The sequence below is a fragment of the Linepithema humile genome, chromosome 5, assembly GCF_040581485.1.
Source record: "Linepithema humile isolate Giens D197 chromosome 5, Lhum_UNIL_v1.0, whole genome shotgun sequence".
Lineage (NCBI taxonomy): Eukaryota > Metazoa > Arthropoda > Insecta > Hymenoptera > Formicidae > Linepithema > Linepithema humile.
The window spans coordinates 11,574,078-11,600,020 of NC_090132.1; the positions used below are offsets into that span (position 1 = coordinate 11,574,078).

Consider the following 25,943-nt stretch of genomic DNA (forward strand, 5'->3'; position numbering starts at 1 on the left):
TTCCCCGAACGCGGCGTTGTAGATATTCTCATTTGCCGCCTTTTTCGACCCATTCTTTTCTGGCAGTTTTGCCATTGAACATTTTTGATAGATCCTGCGCGAAAATGTGACCGAAATTTTTGGTTAGTTATTCATATTTATAGTGGTTTAATAAGAGTTGATTTATATGAACGTTTTATTTTTATACGAACTGTGCAAATGCGCGCGCGTATAGAAACATGCCCTAGCCTAAAGTGACGCAATCACGGTGAGCCGGTGAGCTTTCCCACATAGCAAAATTTCATTCTACGGATGTCCGTGGGATGTAATGTAAAGGATTTTCAGATATCCCTGGGATGTCTGTATAAAGCCGTAGGATATCCGTAGGGCATCCGTGGGATATCCGAATGTCCGCTTTTCAGATATCCGTAGGACATCCAAAAATAAATCCTTGGGATATCCCTGGGATATCCTACATATGATTAAATTAGATCCCAGCAATGTCCCCTGGATATCTTTTTTTATCCAGATAAAATCCAGATAAAATCATTAAATATAGGATGGTGTTCATAATCCGATTTTATATTCGAAATCATTTTAAAACCTCATTCAATCAACAAAATGGTTGTGCAACATTATTTCATTAGTTGAATGAAATCATAAGACGATTCTAAATATAAAATCGGACTATAAATACCACCCAGAAAAATATCTATTTTAAATATTTATTTAAAATGTTTTTAAAAAATATATTTTTTAAAAAGATTTAAACAGAAATTGTCTAGTTTTAAGTTAAAGAAGCAATAAAACAGTAATCTTAATAAGTAACGTCTCTCTCTTTTTCTCTCGAAAAGTTTCATATTAATTATTATTTATATTTTTTAAAATTACGACAATCTCGCTTTAATGACACCACTATCAAGATATTGTTTTATTACTACTTTTTATTACTCCTTTAAAACTAAACAATTTTTGAAACATTTTTTCAAAATACATATTTTTTCAAATATTTTATATAGACATTTGACATGTAAGTATCTCTATGAGCATAAAGGAAAGATTATTAGCAAAATTTCTAAAAATAAAAACCTTCTATTATATCAGGAGACGCGGTGTCTCCGGCCAAGTTTAAAATTACATTATTTTAAGAAATAGACACATTTCAAAAAAGGTAAAGTACGTATATAAGTAATATAAATAATAGTACATTTGAAGCACATTTCATTATAAAATATGTAATTTTTTAAAAATTTTTTATTTACTATATAATATAAAAATAATCACAATAAAAATAAAATTTATATATATAAAAACGAAAACTAAAAATACGTCTTGTACATTTTAAAATTGCACTAGTCACAGTGTTAGATATAAATTAATAAACTTAATATTACTAAATATTATAACTTAATATGAATAATATTACATACATAATATTTTATACATAAAATTGCTAATATTATGTATGAATTATACACATGAACAAAATATAAAAAAAAAATATTGAATATTTTATTGTGCAGCATTCAGTTTTTTTATTTTTTCAGTTGCATGACGAAGCCATGATTTATTTGGTTCCGAAATTTCGTGCTCGGTAGCTTGCGGATATTTTAATTGAGAACTGCACCTACAAATAGTATAAACATTTATATAACATAAATATAAACATATACTTCTCAATATATTTTTAATTTTTTTAAACCAAATGTTTAATGAGATGGAAAGTTAATCTAATTTTTATAATTTAATAACTAAATCTAATGTATGTATTATATGTATATGCATTATGTATAGGTTTATTAGTGTAAATATCTATGTGTTTAAGTGTATGTTTATGTGTTTGTATGTGTGTGTATACGTAAAACTAACTTATTTGTAGAAATTATATATATATATATATACATATATATATATATATATATATATATATATATATACACATATATATATAATTGTGCTATAAATATACAATATGTAACACAAAAATTAATATAAAATATATAAATAAAAATTGTAGTAGTGGTGTTCTACTAGCCAACATCTCTCAAACATAACCTTATTTATGATATATATAGAAAGATGACCTGCGTATGATATAATAATTTTAGATTTTAATAATTATCTGTCAATTTAATAGTTTCTGACGCCTTATATGTTATCGCTTATGCGTCTTTTTCCGTTTTTTAAGGGAGAATCAAAGCACAAAACTCACACTTCACTGCCTGCGTTAATCTCAATGTTCACCGATCTACGACACTAGAATTCGATTCGAGTTGTCGATCCGAGAAAGGTTAGGTAATCAAAAAGCGGTAATCTTATATATACTGGCTTCTCGAACCAAGAACTCGATGACCAAGTTCTAGTATCGTCATTTAATAGAAATAAATATTTTCTATACTTGTACTTTGATCTTAACAAATGGACGGATTAAAATTATATTTGTATGTTACATGTGTGTCTACGCATGCACTCAAAATTAAATTTGTTTTCTGTTCAAATTAAGCAAAAAGAAAATGTTTTACAAAAAATATTTATGTAAGAAATCTTTTGCTAAATTTGAAGAAAAAGCAATTTTAATGTACGTATATTTTTTGTACTAGAAATATCTTCAGGAAATTCTACGAATGATTATTTATTATCGATCTGTATCGTTTGGATCATTTTGATCAAAATGGGATGTCCTGCGGAGATCGTACATAAGATATCCACAGGACATGTTACACGGGATATCCTCAGGTAATCATACGGATAATGTTTTACTCTGGATCAAACTGGGACCATTTCGATCAAATTGGGATGTCCTGGGGAGATCTTTGCTATGTGGGTTAGCAATTGCTGTGCAAGTCTCGTAATACTAATAGCGTTTTCGAATAAACGGGGTTTGAACGATCTAGGGTTGATCAATCACTATTTTACTATAAATGCAAGTCTTTCATTGGTGGAGAGGTTGCAATGACGTCATTAACCAATCTTGGGTCGTTCAAATCCTGTATAATCGAAAACGCTATAAGTGTTTGTAGTGTGTTTATGAATACATAATTCACTGTTTTGTTAATAAAGTGCAATGCCACGTCCAAAGAAACAATTTGCGCTTATCTGGTGGCTTTCCAGTGGCCAAACAGATGTCGTGTCCTTATCAATTATTCCAAAAAAATTTCGACAAGTCAATGCAATCGCCACACTTGTTTGGAAAGATTTTAAGACAAAAGCAGAAACAAAGGAAGAAGCCAAAGTGATTGCTATAAACAGTAAGTATTTATTATTTTGTTTAATTAAACTTTTTTGGTTATGTAATTGTGTTTTTTGGTTATGTAATTGTGTTCTTGCTATTTAACCTCCTGCACTGCAACCTTTGAAAATCCAGGCGAAATTTTCATCGTCATTGTTTAATTTCTTTTATTTTTTTCTACTTTTATTAAAAAACGACTTAAACATTTCACTTATACATATTATTTGTACATTAAATGAGACATTTCAATATCTCAAAAATTTTTCAGATTTTTTTAAAGCTTAGAGCAATAAATAATATAGCCTGGGAATAAGAAGGCACAGATTGCCCCCCGGCCACGTTAGTAAAAAATAATCTTGCCGGCAAAAAATTCATTTTTATAATCTTTTTTAAATTGTTAAATTACTAATGTTTAACATACATTTTTTGTTATATATATTTGCCAGTTGTTATTAGCTAAAATTACATAATAAAATAATAAAATATATTAAAATGTTAACATAATAAAATAAATTAAAATAGTAAAAAAATTCAACATTTTTGGAAAAAAAATCGATTATTTTATATTACTTAATGAACTTGTATATATAATAAACAGTTTGCCTTTATAAAAAATACAAAATTTTTAATTTTAATCTTAACTAATAATATGTATGTACAAAAAAATTTGATTTTTAAATATACAATTTAAATATATAAAAATAAAAATATAGATAAATATAAAAATGTAAAAATAAATGTAAATGTATAAAATATATAATTATAAATATATAAAAAAATAAAAAAACTAATATTATGTATATAACCAATATTATATATATAATAAAATGAATATATTCTATCTCATTAATTTATTTTTTTTAGGCGATGAAAATGAACTTCACCGACAAATAATAACAAGTTGTGGAGATATTCATGATTCATCAAAACAAATTTTCTCCGCAGAAGTATTAAACAAACAAAAAACCATTTCCAAAAATCAGACTGTGACAAAAAATATAAAAAAATCCGTTAAAAAAAGAGTTGAAGAAAACATTCGAAAGAGTGATCCTATATTCAACATTGAAAATACTGAGCCCAAATGTTTGCAAAAATTGATTACACCATCAGTTTCATATCATGATGTGAATCATGTTTTACCATCATTGTCTTCATGTACCACTAAATTTGATCTATCTCAATGCAATAATAATGATAATCCAAAACGTTCATGTCAACCATTGCAATGTTACTCAAGTATGAATTCATGTTCAAGAGAACAATATTCTACATCAGTACCAGTTACTACAACATCCACAAATTTATTTCCTTCAACTACTATTTTACGAAAAACAAGTTTTCAGTTTTCACCAAATTTGACATCAAATTACAGTCAATCTAAAAGTCTATTACCAAATAAAACACAAAATAAAATCATCTCACCAATCTCTAAGCATTCTACACTTCCAAATTCTTTTCCATCAACATCTGCTAATTCTGAACCAGAACTTATTAAACAAAATGTGAATAAATTATGCACAACAACAGAAACTTCTGATGAAGAAAAAAGTCTCGAAGGAGATGAGTTAAATAATGAAAACAATTCTGTTTTCAGTTCTAATACTTCGGATGATGAAAACAATAATGTTGGTTCTGAAATTTTTTCTCAAATTAAATTAGGAATAGGTAAGTGTTTAAAATTTATCTTAATAACAACTTTATCATATAATGCAAAAATAATGCAACTGTTTGAGTAACATTTATCACATTTGTTTGCGATTCAAATACAATAAATTTGATACAAAAAATTATGTAAGAGAAAATCATCATTGCTATTTTACACTTTACACTAAAAAATTTTTTAAATAGAATTGATTATTATTAGAATGTGTTGAGCTTATGGAAGAGTCTTATATACTGTTAAATATTACGTGATGTCATAATATTATATATAATTAAAATTATTTTTTGGTTACAGTAACACACAGAGATATTTACTTTCAACAACAATTATTGAAAGCAATGATTGCATCGCACGAAAATCAATTAAAAATGAATATAAATTCTGAAAAAACATTTCCGGTAACGTACATGCATTATAATAGTTAACATTTAAATAAAAATGAAAAGTTATACAAGCAATATACAAGTAATATGTAATTGCATTTTGATTGTTGCTTTGTTAAATGATATAATATTATCAGACGTTTTGGTCTCAATTCGACCTTCTCAAACAGACCTTTTTCAGTGTCTGTTTAATTAACAAAAATTGGAATTATAAAACGCAAAATTTGAATGAGTCAAAAAAGTTATCAGATATTTAGTCATAAGTTGCACTGATAAATTTTTTAAATAGATATTATATTCAAATTTATCTTCAGACAGAAATACTTATACAGAAAAAGGTCCAAATTAAGACTGAAACGTTTGATAATATTGTATCACTTAATAAAGCAATAATCAAAATACAACCACATTATGCATATTGCTCGTATAGTTTTTCATTTTTATTTGAATTTTAACGAGTACATCTAAAATAGTTAACATTTAATAAAAAAATTAATTTAAAAAAATTTTTTTACGTTGAATCTTTTTTAGATATCATATCACTATTTTGAAGAAGGAAACGGAAAGGTATTAATATTAATAAAAGTTGGAAATGCAACGAATCAAATATTTTACTTTATAATTAAACATTATAATAACTTTTATAGGTCGAAATCGCACCAAATTGTGGTTTTTATTTATCAAAAACGCGAGCATCAATGATTGAGCTTGAAGCGCTAACTCGGAATGATTGGAAAATATTGGTTCGAGAGACACTTTTAGATGTTTATGGTGCAAGTATTGTAAACTATTCGGCAACTGGGAAAAGAGGCTCTCGACCAGGAATAGATTACAAACTATTTAAAGGATTACATGGTATGCATGATTTTAAAAAATGATTAAGAAATGATTTTTAAAAATCTGAAAAATTTTTGCTAAAAATTGAATGTTATATTAATATATTTTATTGTTTTTTTTTTGTAGAATGGGTAAATCAAAAATCATCAAAACCTGTTTCGACAAAAATGCTTATTGATTATATTAATAAAATGGCGTCAAATAAAAGAAAATATCAAAAATCTACAGAATCGCATCTAAAAAACAAAACTCAACAAGTAAAAAGAAAAAAGAAAATAAATGAATCACCATACAAAACAACTATACAAGACCAACGTCCATGTACTAGTAGAAATCATTACGAATCACAAACTGACCGTATAGGTAAATATTTTATTTTATTGAAATAGTTTTTCCCCATTTTATTGTTCTTACTTCTTTTTATTTTAATATTATTGTTATTAATTTACTGTCTAGATAATCTAATGTCACCAAACAACAGAGAAATAAACAATCCATTTTATGGAGATCAAGAAAACATGACAAGACGCTCGGTGAATATTTTTGGAACAGGTAAAAGTCAAGAAAACAATTTACAAATATAATATATATAATATATAATATATAAAATTATTAAATATAAAATTATTATTTATAGAACTAAATTTAACTTTTTAGTATCGACAGATGTATTTCAAGAAGAAGATAACTACACGTTAACATCTCTGTAATTAAAAATACGATTTTTAATGAAAGTTTGAAATGTAACAAATCGATTATTTTTTTTATTTTTGCAAAAATACGATTAAAAACGTCCGAACTTGTGTTAACTATACTTAATATATTCTTAACTATATGTATTCTTAACTATATACTTAATAAATAATATTTAATTCAATAAATATTATGTAATGTTTTTAATATATTATTTTATATTTAATATCTTAATTTAATATTTTAAATATAATCACAAAGGTATATGGATTTTCAGCACTAGTTTTATGATATTATCAAGAAATTCTAATGATTGCAAAAATCTTCACAATAATAAAGAAAATTACTAATTATATAATTTTAATTAATGATAATTTTTAATAGCATACAATTTTTAAAAATATCAGAAATCAATACTCAATAGTTGAATTTTGATATTATATTTTGATATTGTCAAGAAATTTCTAATAATTACAAATTTTCAAAAGATAATAAAATTCAACTAAATGGTATTGATTGATGATATTTTTAAATTGTATGCTATTAAAAATTATCGTTAATCAAAATTATAGTTAGTATTTTTCTTTATTGTGAACATTTGCAATCATTAGAATTTCTTGATAATATCATAAAAGTAGTGCTGGCAAAAAGAAATCTATATATTTTCAGGGTCTAAAGCGGGTCAATGGAGGGTTTTAACTAAACCCTACTTTGAAGCTTTAGCAGGAAAAAAGGAAATTTCGGACATATTGTAGCGCCAAAGTAGGTGCTATTATATACATACGATACAATGCATAACATCTACTTTGACTCTCTTATGCTACTTCAAAATAAAAGATTAAGGTTCAATATAGGTGCTAAATTTCGACTCGGGCAGAGAAGACACGATACATCGATGTATGTTCTCTGTATCCTTATGTTTTAAAAACGGGTACTTTTCCGATCGGACATCCCACGGTGTATGTCGGGGAGGAATGTTCGGTGCTAATCGGAGAAGGCCCGAATTACAATTTCGACTCCGTCGAAGGCCTCGTACGTTGCAAAGTACTCGCACCGCGCGATCTCTTTCACCCCGTGTTACCGTATCGCGTACGCAGAAAATTGTTATTCGCGTTGTGCCGCAGTTGCTGCGAAACATTTTCACGCGAAGATTGTACACACGTGCCTTCCGAACGTGAATTTACGGGTACATGGGTATCGTGCGAATTGTGCAAAGCGCTTGAAAAAGGTTATTTCGTGTCGGAGGTTAGCGAGATTTGGCAGTACAACGCAACACGCTACGATCACGGTACGCGGCAGGGTGGGTTATTCGCCGAATATATTAATACATTTTTTAAATTAAAATAAAAAGCCAGCGGGTGGCCGAGTGAATGTACCGATGACGAGGCTAAAGAACGATATCTTCGCGATTACGAGGAAACCGAAGATATCGTTCTCGAAAGTAACAATATCGCGAAAAATTCGGGATTACGTTTGGTCGCGAAGTTGTTTAAATTCTTTTTGGGGGAAATTCGGCCAACGACCCAACCTAACGAATACCGAAATCGTAAAAACTCAGCAACGATTAGCGAGTTTGCTCACAAGCCCCAAACATGAAATAACCGAAATACTGCCGGTAAACGAAGATGCGATGTATGTTTCATGGCGACTGCGGGAAGAGGCCGACGTTCCCTCGCCTCTTACCAACGTCGTTTTAGCGGCGTACACGACGGCGCTAGCGCGATTAGTGTTGTATAAATATTTAGAACGCTTAGATCGACGCGTTTTATATTACGATACCGATTCTTGCATTTATGTAAGCAGCGATGATCCTTCCGAATACGAGCCGCGTACGGGTAATTTTTTGGGCGATATGACGAACGAACTCGAAAGCTATGGGTCCGGTAGTTACATCGAGGCGTTTATATCCGGTGGCCCGAAATTTTATGCTTACGTTGTTCGCACACCGGAAGGACTCACGCACGAAGTTTGCAAAGTAAAGGGTATAACCCTAAACTTTGCAAACTCATGCTTAGTTAATTTTAATAGTATAAGAGAATTAATATTGCAAAAAAAGCGAGAGGGATGAGAAGAGGAAAGTGAAGAAGAAGAAGAAGGAAAGTCACATAGAACATCGATAAATCTACGTTTCAGAGCAATTTGGCGTACGGCTTTTCACGAGTTAATAACTCGCGACGAAGTGAAAGCTTGTACTCCTGTGCTATTGAAACGTAGATTTTTCAATAGTCGTTGTTCCGTTCCTTACGGTTATGCGATTCGATAATTTTTACAGAATTGTTCTTTCGCTGTCGACGGTTAGCGTGTGTTTTCCGACTTTATATAAATAGCTTTAAGTAGATTTATAAATATTTGTAAAAGTACAAATAAAAAATTTTTTTATTTAATTTAAGAAAATATTGCTAGTTTTAAAATGTAAAATGTATAATTGTATAAAAACTATGTAAAAACTATGAAAAATTTAAGAAATAAAAACGAATATTTTTATTTTTCTCAAATCATGTACTTTTATTCGTAAAAATAAATGTTTTCTCGCATAATTTTTCTTAAAGATTTTTCTTCCTCCTAACTTACTTTCCCGTATAAAACCCTCATTTTTTTCCGAGAAAAAAAAGCGCAAAGTAACGTTTCCACTCTTGGACGCTGGCGCGAGCAATTTCGGTGATTGCGCTTGTTCAGCGTCTCCGCGGACCGAATCAGCTTGTTCGAATCCGCGAGTTGTACGCTAGCGCGGTTGCGCTTGTCCAGCGTCTCCGCGGACCGAATCAGCTTGTTTGAGTCCGCGAGTTGTACGCGAGCAAGCGGTCACCGCCGCCGCCGCCGCCGTCAGTGGGTAGTAAGCTTATTGCGTCATAGTGTTTCGCTGATTTTTTTCGTTTATGAAGGCCCGAGCGAACGGCGAAGAGTTCATTTCGCAAGATGGACATACGCTGGAAACATCCTTGGACGTCTATTGTCAGCGGTCCCACCGGATGCGGCAAAACGGTCTTTGTAAAAACTTTTCTCAAATATCTATCCGAAATGGCCGATGTTTCTTTCCAAAGAGTTTTATTTTATTACGCCGAATGGCAGGATGCTTATCGACAACTTCAATACGCGTTTGAGAAAAAAGAAAAAAACGCTGCGGGAAAAATAAAGAAAAATGCAATCGAGTTTCGCGAGGGGTTGCCACAAGCGCATGATTATTTCCACGATCCTCTCACACCAAACTTGGTGATAATCGATGATCTTATGAGAGAATCATCCTTGTGCGACGTCATCGTGGATCTTTTTACAAAGGGTAGTCACCATAAGAATCTCAGCGTTATACTTATCACGCAAAATCTATTTCACCAGGGACGTTGTCAGCGCGACATATCGTTTAATACCAATTACATCGTCGTCTTCAAGAACCCGCGCGATCGCGCTCAAATTCGCCATCTCGCGCGACAGGTGTACCCCGATGACCCAAAGTTTCTAGAAGAAGCATACTTTGACGCAACCTCACGCCCCCACGGATATTTATTATTCGATCTGAAACAATCGACTCCGGACAAATATCGATTTCGGACAAGCATCTTTCCCGACAATGCGTTGCGTTACGTCTACGTACCGCACAGATCGTTCTCCAGCGTATAAAAAGTATGTACTAGCGCTCGCGTGACGACAGTTGCGAGTGACTTTCTCACGATGAAAGAAGCGTCGGACGGTGCAACGAAAACCGCTAGACGTTCGATCGGAAAGAGAAACGTTTGTCTTCTAGAGGCGCTGTGTCATCTGAACAAAAATCAACGCAGCTCCTTCCTGCGAACCGCGGACGAAAAATTTATTCGCTGTATTTGCGAATGCGTTTTCAACACGCTTAATGGTAACGTTGCGCTCGAACGGCGCGAAAAAAATCGTCTGAGCAAATACAAAACGACGCTACGTCGTATCGCGTCAAAGCGTGGAAATTGGAAGAATAAAAGAAAGCTATTGGTACAACGACGTGGATTCTTATCCTATAATATCGTTCCTCTATTAGAGGCCTTATTTTCGCGAATCATAGACAAGGTGACGGCTTAAAACACAAGAGAGAAAATAATATCGAATGTTATGGAAAGGGCGAAAAAAATGGTTTTAATTTCTACGGAAAATCTCGAGAGAATGCAGCGTCAATTGCATCAACCGACTACCGACTACGGCACACCGCTCGTGGAAAACACACCGGACGAAAGCGCAAATAATAATAATAATTATAATTCCGTACGAACACCCGGAACCGCTCTATCCAGACTCGATGCGGAGATGAGTCGAATTCTTAATTCGCCCTATCCGAACGACGAAGCCGAGAGATGAAAAATGTACAAAGAGGTTCTTTGGCGATATCTTCACTTTGTACGAGTAGCACACGGACGACGAAATCAAGACGCGCGTAACGCCGAGAAAGAAGAAGAGGAAGAAGACGCGATGGACACTCGCGAAGAAGTACCGCCGAGCGATCTCACGGACTCATTCGCTCTGGGCTCTAGTCGTACGAGAAGCCTCCCGAAAGAACACGACGTAAGTCTCGGGGTGATGAAAAGCGTCGAAAGAATAGTGGAAAGCGTACCGAAATCTTACCGTGCCGAAGCTCGCTTACTGACGAAACGCTTGCTCGATAAAGCATCGTCGACTAGAATTAACTGGGACGAAAAGGAGTCGTGACCATAGACGGTAACATCGTAAAAGATTCAAATATCTCAGATCTGATAAACGAGGCGATGCGCGATAGAAAAACCGTGAAAGCCGCGGGAAGAGTTCAGTTCGCGCGATTACTTCACGACTTGAACATTCCCTCCGCACTAGTGAGAAATAAAAAATTATTAACAGCCGGTTCTTCGCAAAATATCGCGAAACTTACCGGTCCTGCGGCGAGTTCCACTCCTCAGAGAAACACGGATTCTTCACCAGCGAGACGCCTGTTCGAATGGAGTAAATTGGAATGACGGCTCTTGAAAAATTGTACTACGATCCCGCGCATTATGCTGGCTATTCGGCTGTCGATAATCTGTTTTGCGCGGCGAATTTACCCCGTAACAATGTCGAGCGATGGCTCGAAGCGCAAGACGCCTACACGCTGCATCGTCCATTGCGACGGAAATTTCCGCGAATGCATTACAACGTAACGAATATCGACGATCTGTGGAAGGCAGATTTGATCGAACTCCGAAATCTCAAAAGTTACAACGAGGGATATTCGTATTTACTCGTGATTATCGATGTACTTAGTAAATACGTCTGGGTAGAACCATTGCGCGACAAAACGAGTAATTCCGTAATGAGAGCTTTTCAGAACGTGCTCTCGAGAAGTAACGGACGCGCGCCCGTATACCTACAAACGGACAAGGGTAAAGAATTTGTCGGGCGATCGCTACAAAAGTTTTTGGAAGAAAATGACATTCGTTTTCGCGTAGCCCGCAATCCGGATGTCAAAGCCGCCATCGTCGAGCGCTTCAACAGAACGTTGAAAGAACGAATGTGGCGTTATTTTACGCATAAAAATACACGACGCTACATCGATGTTTTGCAGAATATCGTAAACGCTTATAATCACACTTGTCATTCGAGCACCAGAATGCAACCGTATGCTGTTACGAGAGAAAATGCGCGTATCGCGCGTGAAAATATAACGCGTCGATGGAGGAGCAACGGCGAAGCGAACGAAAAACGCCGAAAGGCTAAATATCACGTCGGTGATCACGTTCGTATCAGTAGAGCAAAAGTCGTCTTCGAGAAAGGATACGAGGCGCGGTGGAGTGAGGAGATATTTCGAATTCATCGCATACTCGATTGGCGAAAACCACGTGTGTACGAGCTGAGCGATTTAGCGAGAGAAGTCATAGACGGCATTTTTTACGAACAAGAATTGGCTCGGGTTGAGAAAAACTTGCAGGAGGAGGAGTTTATCGTCGACCGTGTGATAAGAAGCCGGGGTCGCGGTAATAATAAGCAGGTGCTGGTTAGCTGGCGTGGTTATCCCAGTAAGTTTGATTCTTGGATCCTTGCTTCGAGTTTAACCCCGTTTGTTCAAAATGAGGACGGATCAATTTCTCTTGATTCTTCCCAGCAATAGCAGCATGCGTTATTTTCCGCACAATGCAACCACTTCCTCACCACAGAATTACCTCAACCTATACACTTACACGGCGAATGGGAAGTCGCGCTTAACGAGATCCAATTTCCCACTACTTTTTTACACATAAACCACGTTGAAAATGTCATTAGATTCGTCGATATTGAAAATGGACACGAGACGAGGAAAAACGGGGCGCCGTTAACGGAAGGCGTAATACCGAATGGTATTTATAAAAATATCGAGGAACTTATCTCCGCTATTAATTCGGCTTGCAAAGATGCGAATTCGCATATTAATTTGAAACTAGAAGACGCTAGCGGCGGTAAAATCTTGTTCAACATTACATGCGATGAAAATAAATGCAATCTGATTCATCATATGAGCGTTTCCGATAATCTTCTACGAATACTCGGCTGCGGCGGAGCCATACCAACGCCTAGCAATCGCCTACAAATTGCACATTATACCACGCTCACTGCGACTAAATCTAATTCCAAAGATATTTTTACAGCGCCTTTTATTAAACTCGGGTTTAAAACGGAACAAGGAGTGCGCGCTGGAAGTTTCTATACCGTCGAACCGCACGGATTGCTGCGCGGTATTCCCGATAAACTCTTTGTTTATTGCAATATTTGCGAACTTTATATAACCGGCGATGTGCAAACTCCACTTCTTCGAATAGTACCGGTCGAGCTGCAACATTACGGACATTATTACGCGTACGGCGCGAATCAAGTGAAACATTTCTCCGTCCCGCATTATATCCCATTACGACAAACGTATTTCCGTAGGATTGAAATAGATATAAAAGATCAATTCGGAAAAAGAATACCATTCCAATCGGGAACGCTAACGGTGACGTTGCACTTTAGACGTTTCCAGTAAGAAAAAATCAGTCGGAAAAGCCGCTCGCTATGGCTAGACCGGAGGACCACGAATATTACGATAGCGGAGGTAGGAGCGGAGGAATCACGAGGGTTTTCGTCGGAGCACCCTATCAACGAGGGCACGGAATCGGTAGTTTTCTCGGAGGATTATTCAGGAAAGTGCTTCCTTATCTGAGTAAAGGTGTACGAGCGGTTGGTAAAGAAGCTTTACGAGCCGGCGTTAACGTGATAGAGAATGTCGAAAATAATACGCCGTTCAAGGAGGTGGTCAAATCTCGTCTCAAGGAATCGAGCGAAAATCTCAAAAGAAGAGCCAAAGAAAAAATAACTAGCTTGATGAAGGGAACAGGTTATAAAGTATCCGCAAAACAGCTGCGCTTCAGTTTCCTTTCTTCAGTCACGTAAGACGCAACGCTGTTTCTAAGCGCCGTCGTCGTCAGACGAACAAAAAGAAATCGTCGAAGAATACCAACGCGCGAAGAAAAATCACGAACAAAAAAAAGGGCAACGAAGAAAATACGCACGGCAGGTAGAAAGACCAACAACAAAAAAAAGCCATCCACAGGACGCTGCCGTCGAGTCAAGAAACGCAGTGTAGCCGACATATTCTCTTAATCGACGTGTGAATTAGGAATGTACGGAGCATGTCCTTTCTTCATACACATTCAAACGAGTGCTTAAAGAGTGCACTCGATCTCTTTTCTTTACCGCCTACACAAACCAGCATCGAGAGATCGCAATGGATTTATTACAAACCCGTAACGTCGCTCGCGGACAACGCGCCTATAGAATTCGTCATACCCGGCCATGGGGAAGATTATCTAGATCTCACGCACACCATGTTGAGTCTTCGCGTACGCGTAGAATCTTCCCCCCTAGCAGGAGGCGGTGCCGCCGCTGGCACCCCCGAGTTCAAAGTAGGCCCTGTAAATCATTTACTGCATTCCATGTTCGACCAAATCGACATATATTTCAATCAAAAACTCGTGTCACCCCCAAACAACGCTTACGCGTATCGGACTTACATCGAGGCGTTATTAAATTATTCTTCACCCGCAAAAAACTCCCATCTGACCTCCTGCGGGACGCGGATACCCCTGGCTTAATGGACGCTCTCCTAGAGTCGCAAGCCACGAATCAGGCTCTCGTGAAACGCTCGCGTTACATTCGAGACGGACAGGCGTTAGATCTCATAGGTCATCTTCACTGCGACGTTTTCAATCAGGATAAATTCCTAATCAACGGGGTGGAAGTTAGAATGAGGCTCGTTCGCTCGAAAGATTCGTTTTGCCTCATGGAATCTAATTCGGTGTCAAAAATACGCCTTCTAGACGCTAGTCTGCTCGTTACAAGAGCAAAGATAAGCCCCGGTGTGTTACTCTCGCACGCGAGAATGTTGAGTAAAACCACCGCCAAATATCCTCTCACAAAAGTCGAGGTTAAAACATTTACTATTCACGCCGGACTCGTAGGAGAATTGATAGATAATGTAATACTCGGACAACTGCCGAAACGTGTAATAGTCGGCTTTGTCGATAACAGAGCGTTTAATGGCGATAGAAAATTGAATCCGTTTAATTTCAAAAACTACGGTATAAATTTCTTTTCTCTGTATGCCGATGGTATGCAAATTCCCAGTAGGCCGTTACAACCGAACTTCTCGAAAGACGAAAAGCTTTACGTCGAAGCCTACCACACGCTCTTCTCGGGAACCGGCATTCACTTCTTGAACGAGGGAAATTCTATAAGTAGAGAGGATTATGCCCAGGGCTACACTCTTTTCGCTTTTGATCTTACCCCCGACTTGTCCGCTCATTACGCCGGACATTGGAATCTCGCGAAACATGGTAGTTTGCGATTAGAAGTGAAATTTGATAAGGCGCTTACCACGACCGTTAATTGTATCGTTTATGCAGAGTTCGACAATATTCTAGAAATAGACTCCTCTCGACAAGTTATCGTCGATTTTGGCGGTTAGGTTTTTATAACGTCAAACCCCCCACCTCTACTACTACTACTACGTACATTTTTCCCTAACGTCTGTTTTCTTAAATGACGTGTAAAGCAACGGAAAGAGATTCAGTTTTGTTCGAGACGAATTCTATAAGAATAGTTTGTTAAGGTCATTTTTTGCTATCACCCTTATCTTCGGAGTAATTTGCGTGGATGTTTTATAATGGGACACCCTGTATAAATAAATACAATTTTTCACAATATTTGGGATATTGTTACTTAATTATTATACTTACATTCTTATATCCAGCCATCTTTTATCCAGCCATCCTCTATAAACCCTCCATTAATGATCCACATAACGTCGATTAGTTGTCCACTGAGGATCTATGAGCTCTCTATTAATGATCCAAGTAACGTCGGTTAATCGTCTACCGAGGATCCATGATTTCTCTATTAATAATCCACGTAATGTCGGTTTGTCGTCCACAGAAACTCCTTGATGCGTCTATTAATGATCCACGTAACGTCAATTTGTTGTCCATTGAAGCTCCATTAACTCTTTATTAATGATCCACGTAATGTCTAATGAACATCTATGAAGATGTCTAATGGAGGTCCAATAGACGTATGCAAAGCGGAACTATGGATTTGTAGTAGCCGTCCACTAGATATCTAATGGACGTCCACTGGAAGTCCCGAATCTCCATGACAGACATCTAATGTACATCCATTGGAGGTTTTTGTTCTATGTGGGTACATACCCATCGGTTTCAAATCACAGTGAATGATGTTTTCTAGAGTAATCTCAGGCAACTAGCTAATTAGCGAGTTGGAAAACGGATAGACTCAGAATTCTTGATAATTATATTTTTTTATTAACTTGTACAAATTCAAGCTGTAACGAAGAGATAATTATATTATATTATAATTTATTATTATTATATTATTTTGTAACGGTGCGTATTTTTACGCCTCACGGGCGGTGCGTAATGATGCGGAATTTTCGATGCGGAATTTTCGACGGTGCGTAGTTAGCGAAGCGGATTCTTACGACGCGGAATAACTCGTCAGTTTGCCAGAGTTCGTTCGTGTGGTTTATCGGGAGACTCCAAATTAACAAAAATAATTTTAAAGAAAAATAACTATTTATTCAATAGAGCATTATAATTATAAAAGAAAATAGTAACAACGAGTACATGTGTATTTTTGGAACGGTATAATCGGATCTAACTATCGGAAATAAATAAATAATTTCTTATCGGTTGGACGAGTAAATGTTGCGACGGTACATGTGTATAATTTTAATTGCGAACGAATGAATAATGAACGGAAAATAAACGGCGTAAATTGTTGGTGCGCTTTTGGCTGAATTATAAACAAATTAAATTATTTAATCGGTCGGTTCGTACGGTACGGAGCAAAGTAATAAAAAATAAGCGGTACCGCGTATATCCGAGCCTTGCTGAGTCATCGACGGTTGCCGGTACGCTGTGTCCGAAGACAGTGAGAGACTTCTCTCGTGCAAGGGATATTGGAAGTCGAACGCCGAGACACCCGGCCGAGGCAGAGAACGCCCTGCCCCTAGAACGACGAGGTACAGGAAGTCGAACGCCGAGACACCCGGCCGAGGCAGAGAACGCCCTGCCCCTAGAACGACGAGGTACAGGAAGTCGAACGCCGAGACACCCGGTCGAGGCAGAGAACGCCCTGCCCCTAGAACGACTATCGGGATGGGAGCGAGTACGACCGGAGCTTCCGAGTGCGCTCTGAGGCTTGTCCGAGTCGTATTCGGGGAATGGGTCTCGAACGGTTCCGCGAGCCGGCTTTTATACCGGCCGCACTACCCCCACTTGGGGTGCTACCCTACCCGGCAGCTACCCCTTCTCGAGCTTTTACCCTCGAGTTGGGGGATCGGAATGCGGCCCTAAATGGGGGTGCTCACGTGGAGCCCGCGTGACGCTTAGTAACAGCGCGTGCTGTTACAATTTATTATTATTTATTATTATTATATTTTATTTTATTATATTTATATCCAGTTTTAACTCGTGCGTGCGACAACTTGACTGCGTTATCTCGCTTACAATCGCTCATCTCATTAATTCGAAACACAGATTCCTGAGGTAAAAATATTCTAGCATGTGTATCACAGTTGTGTTTATCTCCAAATCTTCTCTTTTTGAGATATTCCTAACCTTACAATAACGTTTTAATAATGTTCAATGCTACAAATATAAAAATTTTAAAAGTTACTCAAATTGGTAATCCTGATTTACGACACAACTATCTCGACTTTGCTTCTCAGCTGTGTCAAGCTGTGTCGTATTGTGTCGTTGCAGGAAAGCACCTATGTCGACTTTGTGTCGCACTGTGTCGCCTGTGTTACTTGCTGGAAAGCACCCACTGTAACGGTACTTTTGTTGCAAGCATATAAGGGCGCGGATCAAAGAACTCGCTCTGCGCTCGAAATCGTGTAAAAATATTGTCCAAACATCTCAGAGCAGGAAAATTTTGAAAGTTGCAAAATTAATTTTTTTTAATATAGGCTTGTACAGAATGACGAGGCGGAACTTTTTTCTATTTGCAGTTTTTTTTGTTTGATGCTTATTTTTAATAAGAAAAATAAAAAACTGAAAAATTTTTATCCCCAAATTCAATAAGATTTTAAGATACAAATCATCGTAATTTGGCCAAATTTTGTTGAAATTGTTTGAAATTTGGTATACGCATGCAGTATAGTCTAGCGATGCCTACAAAATAATAAAGAAGCTGAAAATCGCCTATTGTTTAATAATAATTAATTGCAAATTGAGGCCAATTGGTAACCACGTTTTTTTAGTTTTGCCGACAAAAAGTATCGAGGGAACTTGAAATTTGAAACAACTTCCAGTGAGACATTTGTTCTTCACTATTGAAGGAAGATTTCTGGAAATTTTCAGATTGATTCATTGAAAATTTGCGGAAATATGCATTTTATAAGAAAACATGCAACGCCACTAATGATAGCTCTGTGAGCGCTGAACACCATCAAGCAGCGTACTCGCCGTTCGGCTTTCCAGGACTCGATTTTATAATCGTAATTATTTTATAATGTAATTTTTTATTGTAATTACAATTATAATATAATAATTTCTTTTTATGTATTATAATTTTGGTATTTCTATATTTTATTCAATTATACTATAGTATCGACGATCTAATTTTTCTAATGATTATCATCAATAAGAAATACTATAATTTGGACATAACTTTTTATCAAGACTTGTCAAATTATTTTCCGTTGTAGATAGAGGATGCAAACGACATAATTTTATTTTTTTTAATGATGTAAGTTCAATTTATTTTACTATTTATACAGAGGAAAATATAGGCAAAAACGTTTTTGTTTATTATTCTATAAAAAAAAAGATCTAATATATGTAATAATAACTTTGCTCTTTTTTCTTTAATTTTTCTTTATGAGAAAAATATATAATTCTATAAATACCATAAAGAACTAACCTTTCTTATAAGTAGTATATGGCAGGTATGGGGCGTCACAACAAACCCACACCACCTACTCCATATTTGACCCACTGACCTACATTTGGTCTGGCGTCAAAACAAATGACGTCATAGAGTGGGGAAGGGGAGGGGGAAAAGATGGCAGTGGGCCCAACATGGCGGACGTCTATAAGATGGCGGCTGTTGACAAGATGGCGGAAATTTTTATTTTTTTGAATTGAGAAAATCCAAGCTGGGTTCGAATTTGGATCGCTGGATTTCTAGTCCTGGTCCTAGTCTGCTGGGTTACCTATAGATCTAATGAAGTAAGTCGTAGGGTTGTAGTTATAGCAGGCGGATGTGGGATGACGTAAATTTTTATCTTTTTCCGAATTGAGAAAATCCAAGTTGGGTTCGAACCTGGAACACTGGATTTCTAGGCATCGATTGTCTAACTTAGGTGAGATGGTTCACTTCTCACACTTTCATCTCACATGACAATATTCGCCCGATTTTGTAACTGTCAAGTGAAAATGCGACATTACTAGATGAAAATGTGAGGAATATAGTTTTGTCTGAGACTGTATTACTTAAGTTTTTTTATTTAGACCGGTGAGTTGTACAACACATGGGTGATTGTTATTCTGGTGCTGTGTAACATATATAAATAAAAATTATGAACGTAACAGACAAGCAAAAAGAAATTCTATTAGAATTTATGAAAATACATCCAGATTTTGGCCGAGGACGAATACGATCGAAAGGAGAAAGTAAAAAACAACTAGTAAGTCCTATAAAATTTATTTTAACATACGTTACTTGGAATGTACAATAATAGAGTAAAATCATTAATTCACCATAATTTGATTTAAATATTACTTTATTATTTTTAAGGATTAATTATGGGCACAGTTAGCTGAAAAAGTGAATTCTTCAGGTTGCGGACCGCAGAAGACATCAAAGGAGTGGGCAAAAGTAAGTATTTCACAGAATTGACTATCTCAATTTTTATCATGTTTATTGAATATAGAATTGTTCAGATCAAATTTCTTAACGTTAAACTTGTATACTTATTGTTTTAGACATGGCGGGATTGGAAAAGTAATGTTTTAAAAAAAGTAGCAATCTACAAAAGTTACGCAACTGGCACTGGAGGAGGACCTCCAAAAAAGTTGCAAACTAGTCGCCTAGAAGATGACTTGTTAGAATTTATGTCTCCAGATGCCAGTGGGTTAAGTGGAATACCCGAGGGAGGCTTCGGAGATAACTTCGAGCCATTGGAAAATGCATCATTGTCCTGTCTAAATACTCAGCCAGCTATAAGCACAAGGCATGAAGTTGAGGAAATTGACTGGATGAGCAATTCACTATCCCAAGTATGCGTACTACTAAAAAGCCAGATTAATCATTATTTATATTATATCGACTTGCATTAATATATTATATCAAATTGCATTAATCACACAATATTCTGATGCATAGGAATCCGATAATGCTAATGAAGAAACAATGACAAGATCTTATTGCGATGTTTCAACTAAAGGATTAGAAGTGAGCGTAAGTCAGATATTTTATATTCTTTTAATTATGAGTAGCAGCACTTTTGAGTGCAGCAAACCGTATATAATTTAACATTTTGTTTATTCTCTCTTCTCGCGGAAGGGGGAGGAGGAGGGGCGGGCTGTGAGGCACCAGTTTGGCTTTGGCGTCCCTTGCCGCGTCTCGCCACCGTGGCCCAAGAGGGTTCAAGAGGGGCGTTTTGCGGGCCTGGGCACGCGTTTCCCCCCTCGCCCTCCAATCGGGCCAGGCCGGTAGCAGTCCCTGCCATCTCCCTGATGGTAGGGGCAGGAGAGAGGGATCCTCCCTCTCCTTCTTGGGGTATACCCATTGCCCCAGCAGGAGGGGCAGCCCCTTTCGAGGGGGCCTTCTTGGAGGTGACCTTTTTGGTCTTCTTTTTCTTCTTGTCTGGCCCCTTCTTTGGTGCAGGATATAGGGATATCCTGCACCAAAGAAAGTGATTGTTGAGGCTGCGACAAGTCATATACAGAAGCTTCAGGGATATCCTGCACCAAAGAAAGTGATTGTTGAGGCTGCGACAAGTCATATACAGAAGCTTCAGGGATATCCTGCACCAAAGAAAGTAATTGTTGAGGTTGTGACTAGTCATATACAGAGGCAAGTTCAACAAAGCGCTACACCAGCACAATCACAAGTGCGTAATGTTTGTTGCTTGTTTTAGAAAAATTACAAAGAAACTTTGTTACATCATGTTGAATAAGTAGTTGCGATCTATACATATATCTTTTTATTATTTTAGGAAAGTCTTCCAAGAAAAAAATCCGTTTTAGGAAAAAGAGCAACAAATCAGACTATGATTTCGCTATTGGAAAAGAAAACTTCCACGTCCGAAGATTTGAAAACTAGGGCTCTGACAATAAAAGAAGAGAAATTAGAATTGTTGTGCCCTTGGTGACAGGGCACGGATTCGGGATCTGCCGAGGAGTTAGGCCGGGAATCCGGGAATAATCCTTTGACGTTTTTTCAATAAAAAACAGTCTCCCATATATTTATTGGTTTCTTGTTCTATTACAAATTCCCTTACTTCTAGGTAGTCTAGGTTCCGTCAGGAATCCTTGTCTTAGTGTGGTATCACGGAGCCCCAAGTTATTCTTATTCGCTTTTAGCGAATTGTTATAATTCGCGTTCTTCTAGATTTGTGGTCCCAACGGACATACGTCCGTTTCTTGTGACTGATAGTTTTAGACCCGCTGTCGTAATCTCGCGACGGCGATTTTATATACGTGAAACTGCACTTGATTGCAGTTTTAACGATCTAACTTGCTGACGAAATTCGATCGTTCGTCAGCATTGTCGCGTAAAAAGTAAATTAGGTTTTAATTTTCGCTGCGCGATTTATCCGGTGTTTCGCATGAGCCGGAAACTGAATATTAGATATCTTAATCTGATATGCAATAGATATCTTCTTATATTTTATTAATATATATATATTTTATTATTAATAATTGGTTGTGGTTTTTTGGACCCACAACAGAATTATGTAAAGAGGAAATAGCTCTGAGAAAACAACATCATCAAGAACTTATGAAATTCTTGGGCGAATTGAAATCTTCCATTGACGAATTTAAAAATAAGATAAACGACACCTTCGGTATTCAATACCTAGAGTCTGAGTAATTTCGAATAAATTATACTTATATATTCTTATATATTACATATCTATATATTTGATATATTCTTACATATTTATATAATTCTTTATATATTTATATATATATTCTTTTATATTGTTTAACCTAAACCTAAACCTAAGCTAAAACCAAAGATGTGATACTACTGTAATTTAAATAAAGTACAAATAAAGAGAGACTGATAATAAAATTGTGTTACATTTCACAAATTCTTTATATTTACTTTCCAGTTTCATTACATTTTATACAAATATATATATAAATTTATATACACAATGTTTTTGGTAATAATTGATATAATATACAAATTACATTCTGGTACATTATTCATTTGTACGAATAGCACTGAATTAAAACGCTACACCGCATAATAGAAAAAATGTCTACACTTTTAATTTTGAAAATACCATTGAACAATCTGATTCTGCGTTTGTCGTCCATTTTCAATCTGCTCTCCATTGTACTCCAATGGTGCAATATCTATGTCGTCAAGATGTGTCATCTACGGGCAATCTCCATTTAATTGCTATATTATGCAGGACACAGCACGCATTGACGATCAGAGCTGTAAAAGAAATATAATCGAATATTATTTATCTATATGTAAGTGCTACAAAATTCATTTTTGAAAATTCTGCAATCAACACAACTTTTATATCAAAGTAAAAAAAATAAGAATTACCAGCAAATTCCGGTGAATAATGTAGTGCTCGTTCTTTTCGTAGGCAACGCCAACCTTTTAGAACACCAAAGCATCGCTCTACAGCTACCCGAGCTTGAATGTGATGCTCTGTATATCTTGCACCTGGAGTTCCTTCTGGTTAGTGTAACAATGGTGTCAATAAGAAAGGTGAAAGAGGATATGCAGAATCACCTAAAATGTTCACGAAATGTTAATAAAAAATCCTTCATCTGTCATCTATTTTATTAATATTAATAAATGAACACACCTAGAAGCCAACAGTTCCTCCTACCTTCTCTATATTTCTCTACTAAATGAGATAAAACTCTGGAAGATCGGAATACACGCGAATCGTGTGTTCTTCCACCATGTGCGCCATTTACAGCAAGAATTTCACTGTTATAATCACAAATCTGGAAATCATATCTATTAGTAATGGCGATATGAATTTACAGCATTTTACAGTTTCTATGAAGAAGTATATGTATACTCTATCTATACTCACAACTAAGACATTTAATGAATGATAATGTTTTCGGTTTATAAATAAATGCTCCCTTTCCATTTCAGGTGGGAATATAGCAATATGTGTGCCGTCAATAGCACCAATTACTCCAGGAAAACCAGATCTCTCGAAAAATCTTTCAGCAACAATTTAAAAAATTGATCAATATCAAATATATATAGAAACCAATTACAAGTAATCATAATGACATAAGCAAACAATAAAAAATATACTTGCTCATTCTTGATTCTTTCAATTCTTTCAGGAGAAATTGGAAAACGAATCCAATTTTTCATCACATGATTTAAGGCATTTACAGTGACGTGAAGATATTTGCTGATCGTTGTTTGTGACATACACATCATGAAGTCTTGGCCAACTCTCCTTTGATATGATTCCGATGCAAGGAAATTGATTGAAGCAAGCACCTAGAAATAATAAAAATCTTGAACATAATGCAGTTATACGATCGTAGATAATTGTGCATTAGCAGAGTAGATTAATTTTGTTAAATTAAGAAAAAGCTTTAGCTCTCTGTGATTTCATTGTTAAACATCATGGTGTGTACTATTTATTTAAACTGGAGTGGTGTAGAGTATGATTAAAAAAATATTTACCTGCAATTCACGAGCTATACCCGTATTTCTTCTTCTTTCAGGCATAAAGGGCGTTAATTCAGCAATCAATTCTCGACATGCTTCTCTGGATAATCTGCAATTAATTAATTATTTAAAGGAGTACACAATTGCGACATAACCTCTTTCATAATTCATTAATGTATAACCTTACCTATATAGCGAACGAAACTGAGATTCAGGTAGAGCAAACGGATCAGATTCATCTCTCAATCTTCTTCTTATAATTCTCATGACTCTATTTTCCTCTTCATTTTGTTCTTCATTTTCTTCGGGAAATATTAGAGCGATCACGATTTCTGCCATCTGGTGTTTAATGCTTCGTGTAATGGATTTAGAGCATTTGGAGGTTGTCCTTCTCATGTGCTCATCTCTTGAAACGCTTTAAACTCATCTTTTGACAAGACATTTCTTGTCGAGGAAACTCACGTGGAATGGTTCATATTTTCACTACGATAAAAGTTACGAAATCACGCGAACTGCTCACTTTTCACATTTTCACTTCAGTTTAGTTACACAATCGATACCCTAGTCCTGATCCTAGTCTGCTGGGTTACCTATAGATCTAATGAAGTAAGTCGTAGTGTCGTATTTATGGCTATGGGACCTTGCAGGGAAGGGATGTATATATGCTGGGGCCGTGTCTATATGAGGTCCCCGGACTCTCTGGCAGGTATGGAGCATGTAAACAAACGACGTCACATAGTCGCCTCTAGTATGCGAAGGGAAGGGGCGCATTTATACTGGGGCCGCGTCTATATGAGGTACCCCGGACTCTCTGGCACGTATAGCGAACAAAAGAATGACGTCGCAGCGACGAATGATCATGCGACTTTTAGTTTGATATTTGGTGTGATGGTTAAGGGGCCGCGCGCGCGATACTGCGTGAACGGGGTAAGCGTCAGCCACCCGTTTTCGCAGATTTAGCGTGTTGTAAGGATTGACGATGGCGAGTAGAGCGTGCAGGAACATGCGAAAAGGGGAAGGAAATGAATGCAAGAAATGGAATACAAAAATATGTTTATTTGTAACAATTTTTCTTAAAAATACATAGTTGAACGTTATAGACAAAAATATTTCATTTATTTGGAGAGTATTCAGAGAGTCATAAACAAATCCGTATATGCAAGAAAAATGTACGTTCGTATAGATTACAATTTTCGCTGCAACTTGATTATCCGTACAATTTGATTGAAGTAAAGTGCAATTAATTCTAAAAATATTATTTCAAAGTACGTATCGAGAAATGTTAAATCTTTTAGTTGCAAACGTACATTATGTTGAATATCGTGACAATTAGTGTTTATAGTGTGTTTTACAATGTTACTTTCGATGAAGTTCTTGTTGAGTAAATTTACCTGTATTTTATTAATAAGATATTTAGAGCAATCATTAACACTGTTTGCGATTATATTTAACTGATTTAAATTAGCGTTTACGCAATCGAGCAAGTTTTCCAGTCCGAGAAAAGTAGTCTTTTGCATTGTTATTGCGTAGGAATATGTCCGTGGTTTCTTTGGAGTATGGATGATTTCTTCTACAGTCAAGCTACTTCCCGAAGAAGGCTCTTCTTGCTCCTGATATTTCAATAGCAGGGCTCTTGCTCCATAGGCGGTGGTGAAATTTATAATTATCTTGTTGATAATAATAGAGTTAGACTTAACACTATTTCCATTTAAATAATCAGCCATAAGTTCCATGTTTTCTTGAAATTGCTGCCACTCCATCATGT

General features: G+C 35.9%; 2 protein-coding genes and 1 long non-coding RNA gene across 5 annotated transcripts; 2 read left to right on the top strand and 1 right to left on the bottom strand.

The window, feature by feature from the left end:
* Positions 1–125: 125 nt before the first annotated feature.
* Positions 126–7,107, top strand: LOC136999880 (putative uncharacterized protein DDB_G0291812). 3 transcript variants are annotated; one of them, XM_067354737.1, is made up of 9 exons: positions 126–255; positions 3,040–3,227; positions 4,073–4,873; positions 5,166–5,269; positions 5,786–5,821; positions 5,902–6,109; positions 6,218–6,454; positions 6,548–6,643; positions 6,749–7,107. In XM_067354737.1, the coding sequence occupies exons 2-9, from the start codon at positions 3,044–3,046 to the stop codon at positions 6,799–6,801; spliced, it is 1,719 nt and encodes a 572-aa protein (XP_067210838.1). In that variant the 5' UTR covers positions 126–255; positions 3,040–3,043; the 3' UTR covers positions 6,802–7,107. The 3 variants fall into 3 exon arrangements, with proteins under 3 accessions (XP_067210838.1, XP_067210839.1, XP_067210837.1); XM_067354738.1 differs by lacking the exon at positions 126–255 and having other exon boundaries at positions 2,660–3,227; positions 6,729–7,107; XM_067354736.1 differs by lacking the exon at positions 126–255 and having other exon boundaries at positions 2,662–3,227.
* A 7,742-nt stretch (positions 7,108–14,849) lies between these two features.
* LOC105669299 (uncharacterized protein F54H12.2-like) lies at positions 14,850–15,722 on the top strand. The gene has a single exon (XM_012362174.2). It carries the CDS (start codon positions 14,850–14,852, stop codon positions 15,720–15,722), a length of 873 nt encoding a protein of 290 aa, XP_012217597.2.
* Positions 15,723–20,048: 4,326 nt separating this feature from the next.
* LOC136999881 (uncharacterized) lies at positions 20,049–24,969 on the bottom strand. The gene is made up of 3 exons (XR_010890154.1): positions 24,366–24,969; positions 23,072–24,287; positions 20,049–22,954 (listed from the first exon to the last, which is right to left on the bottom strand). It is a non-coding gene; the product is annotated as an uncharacterized lncRNA (long non-coding RNA).
* Between the last annotated feature and the right edge of the window lie 974 nt (positions 24,970–25,943).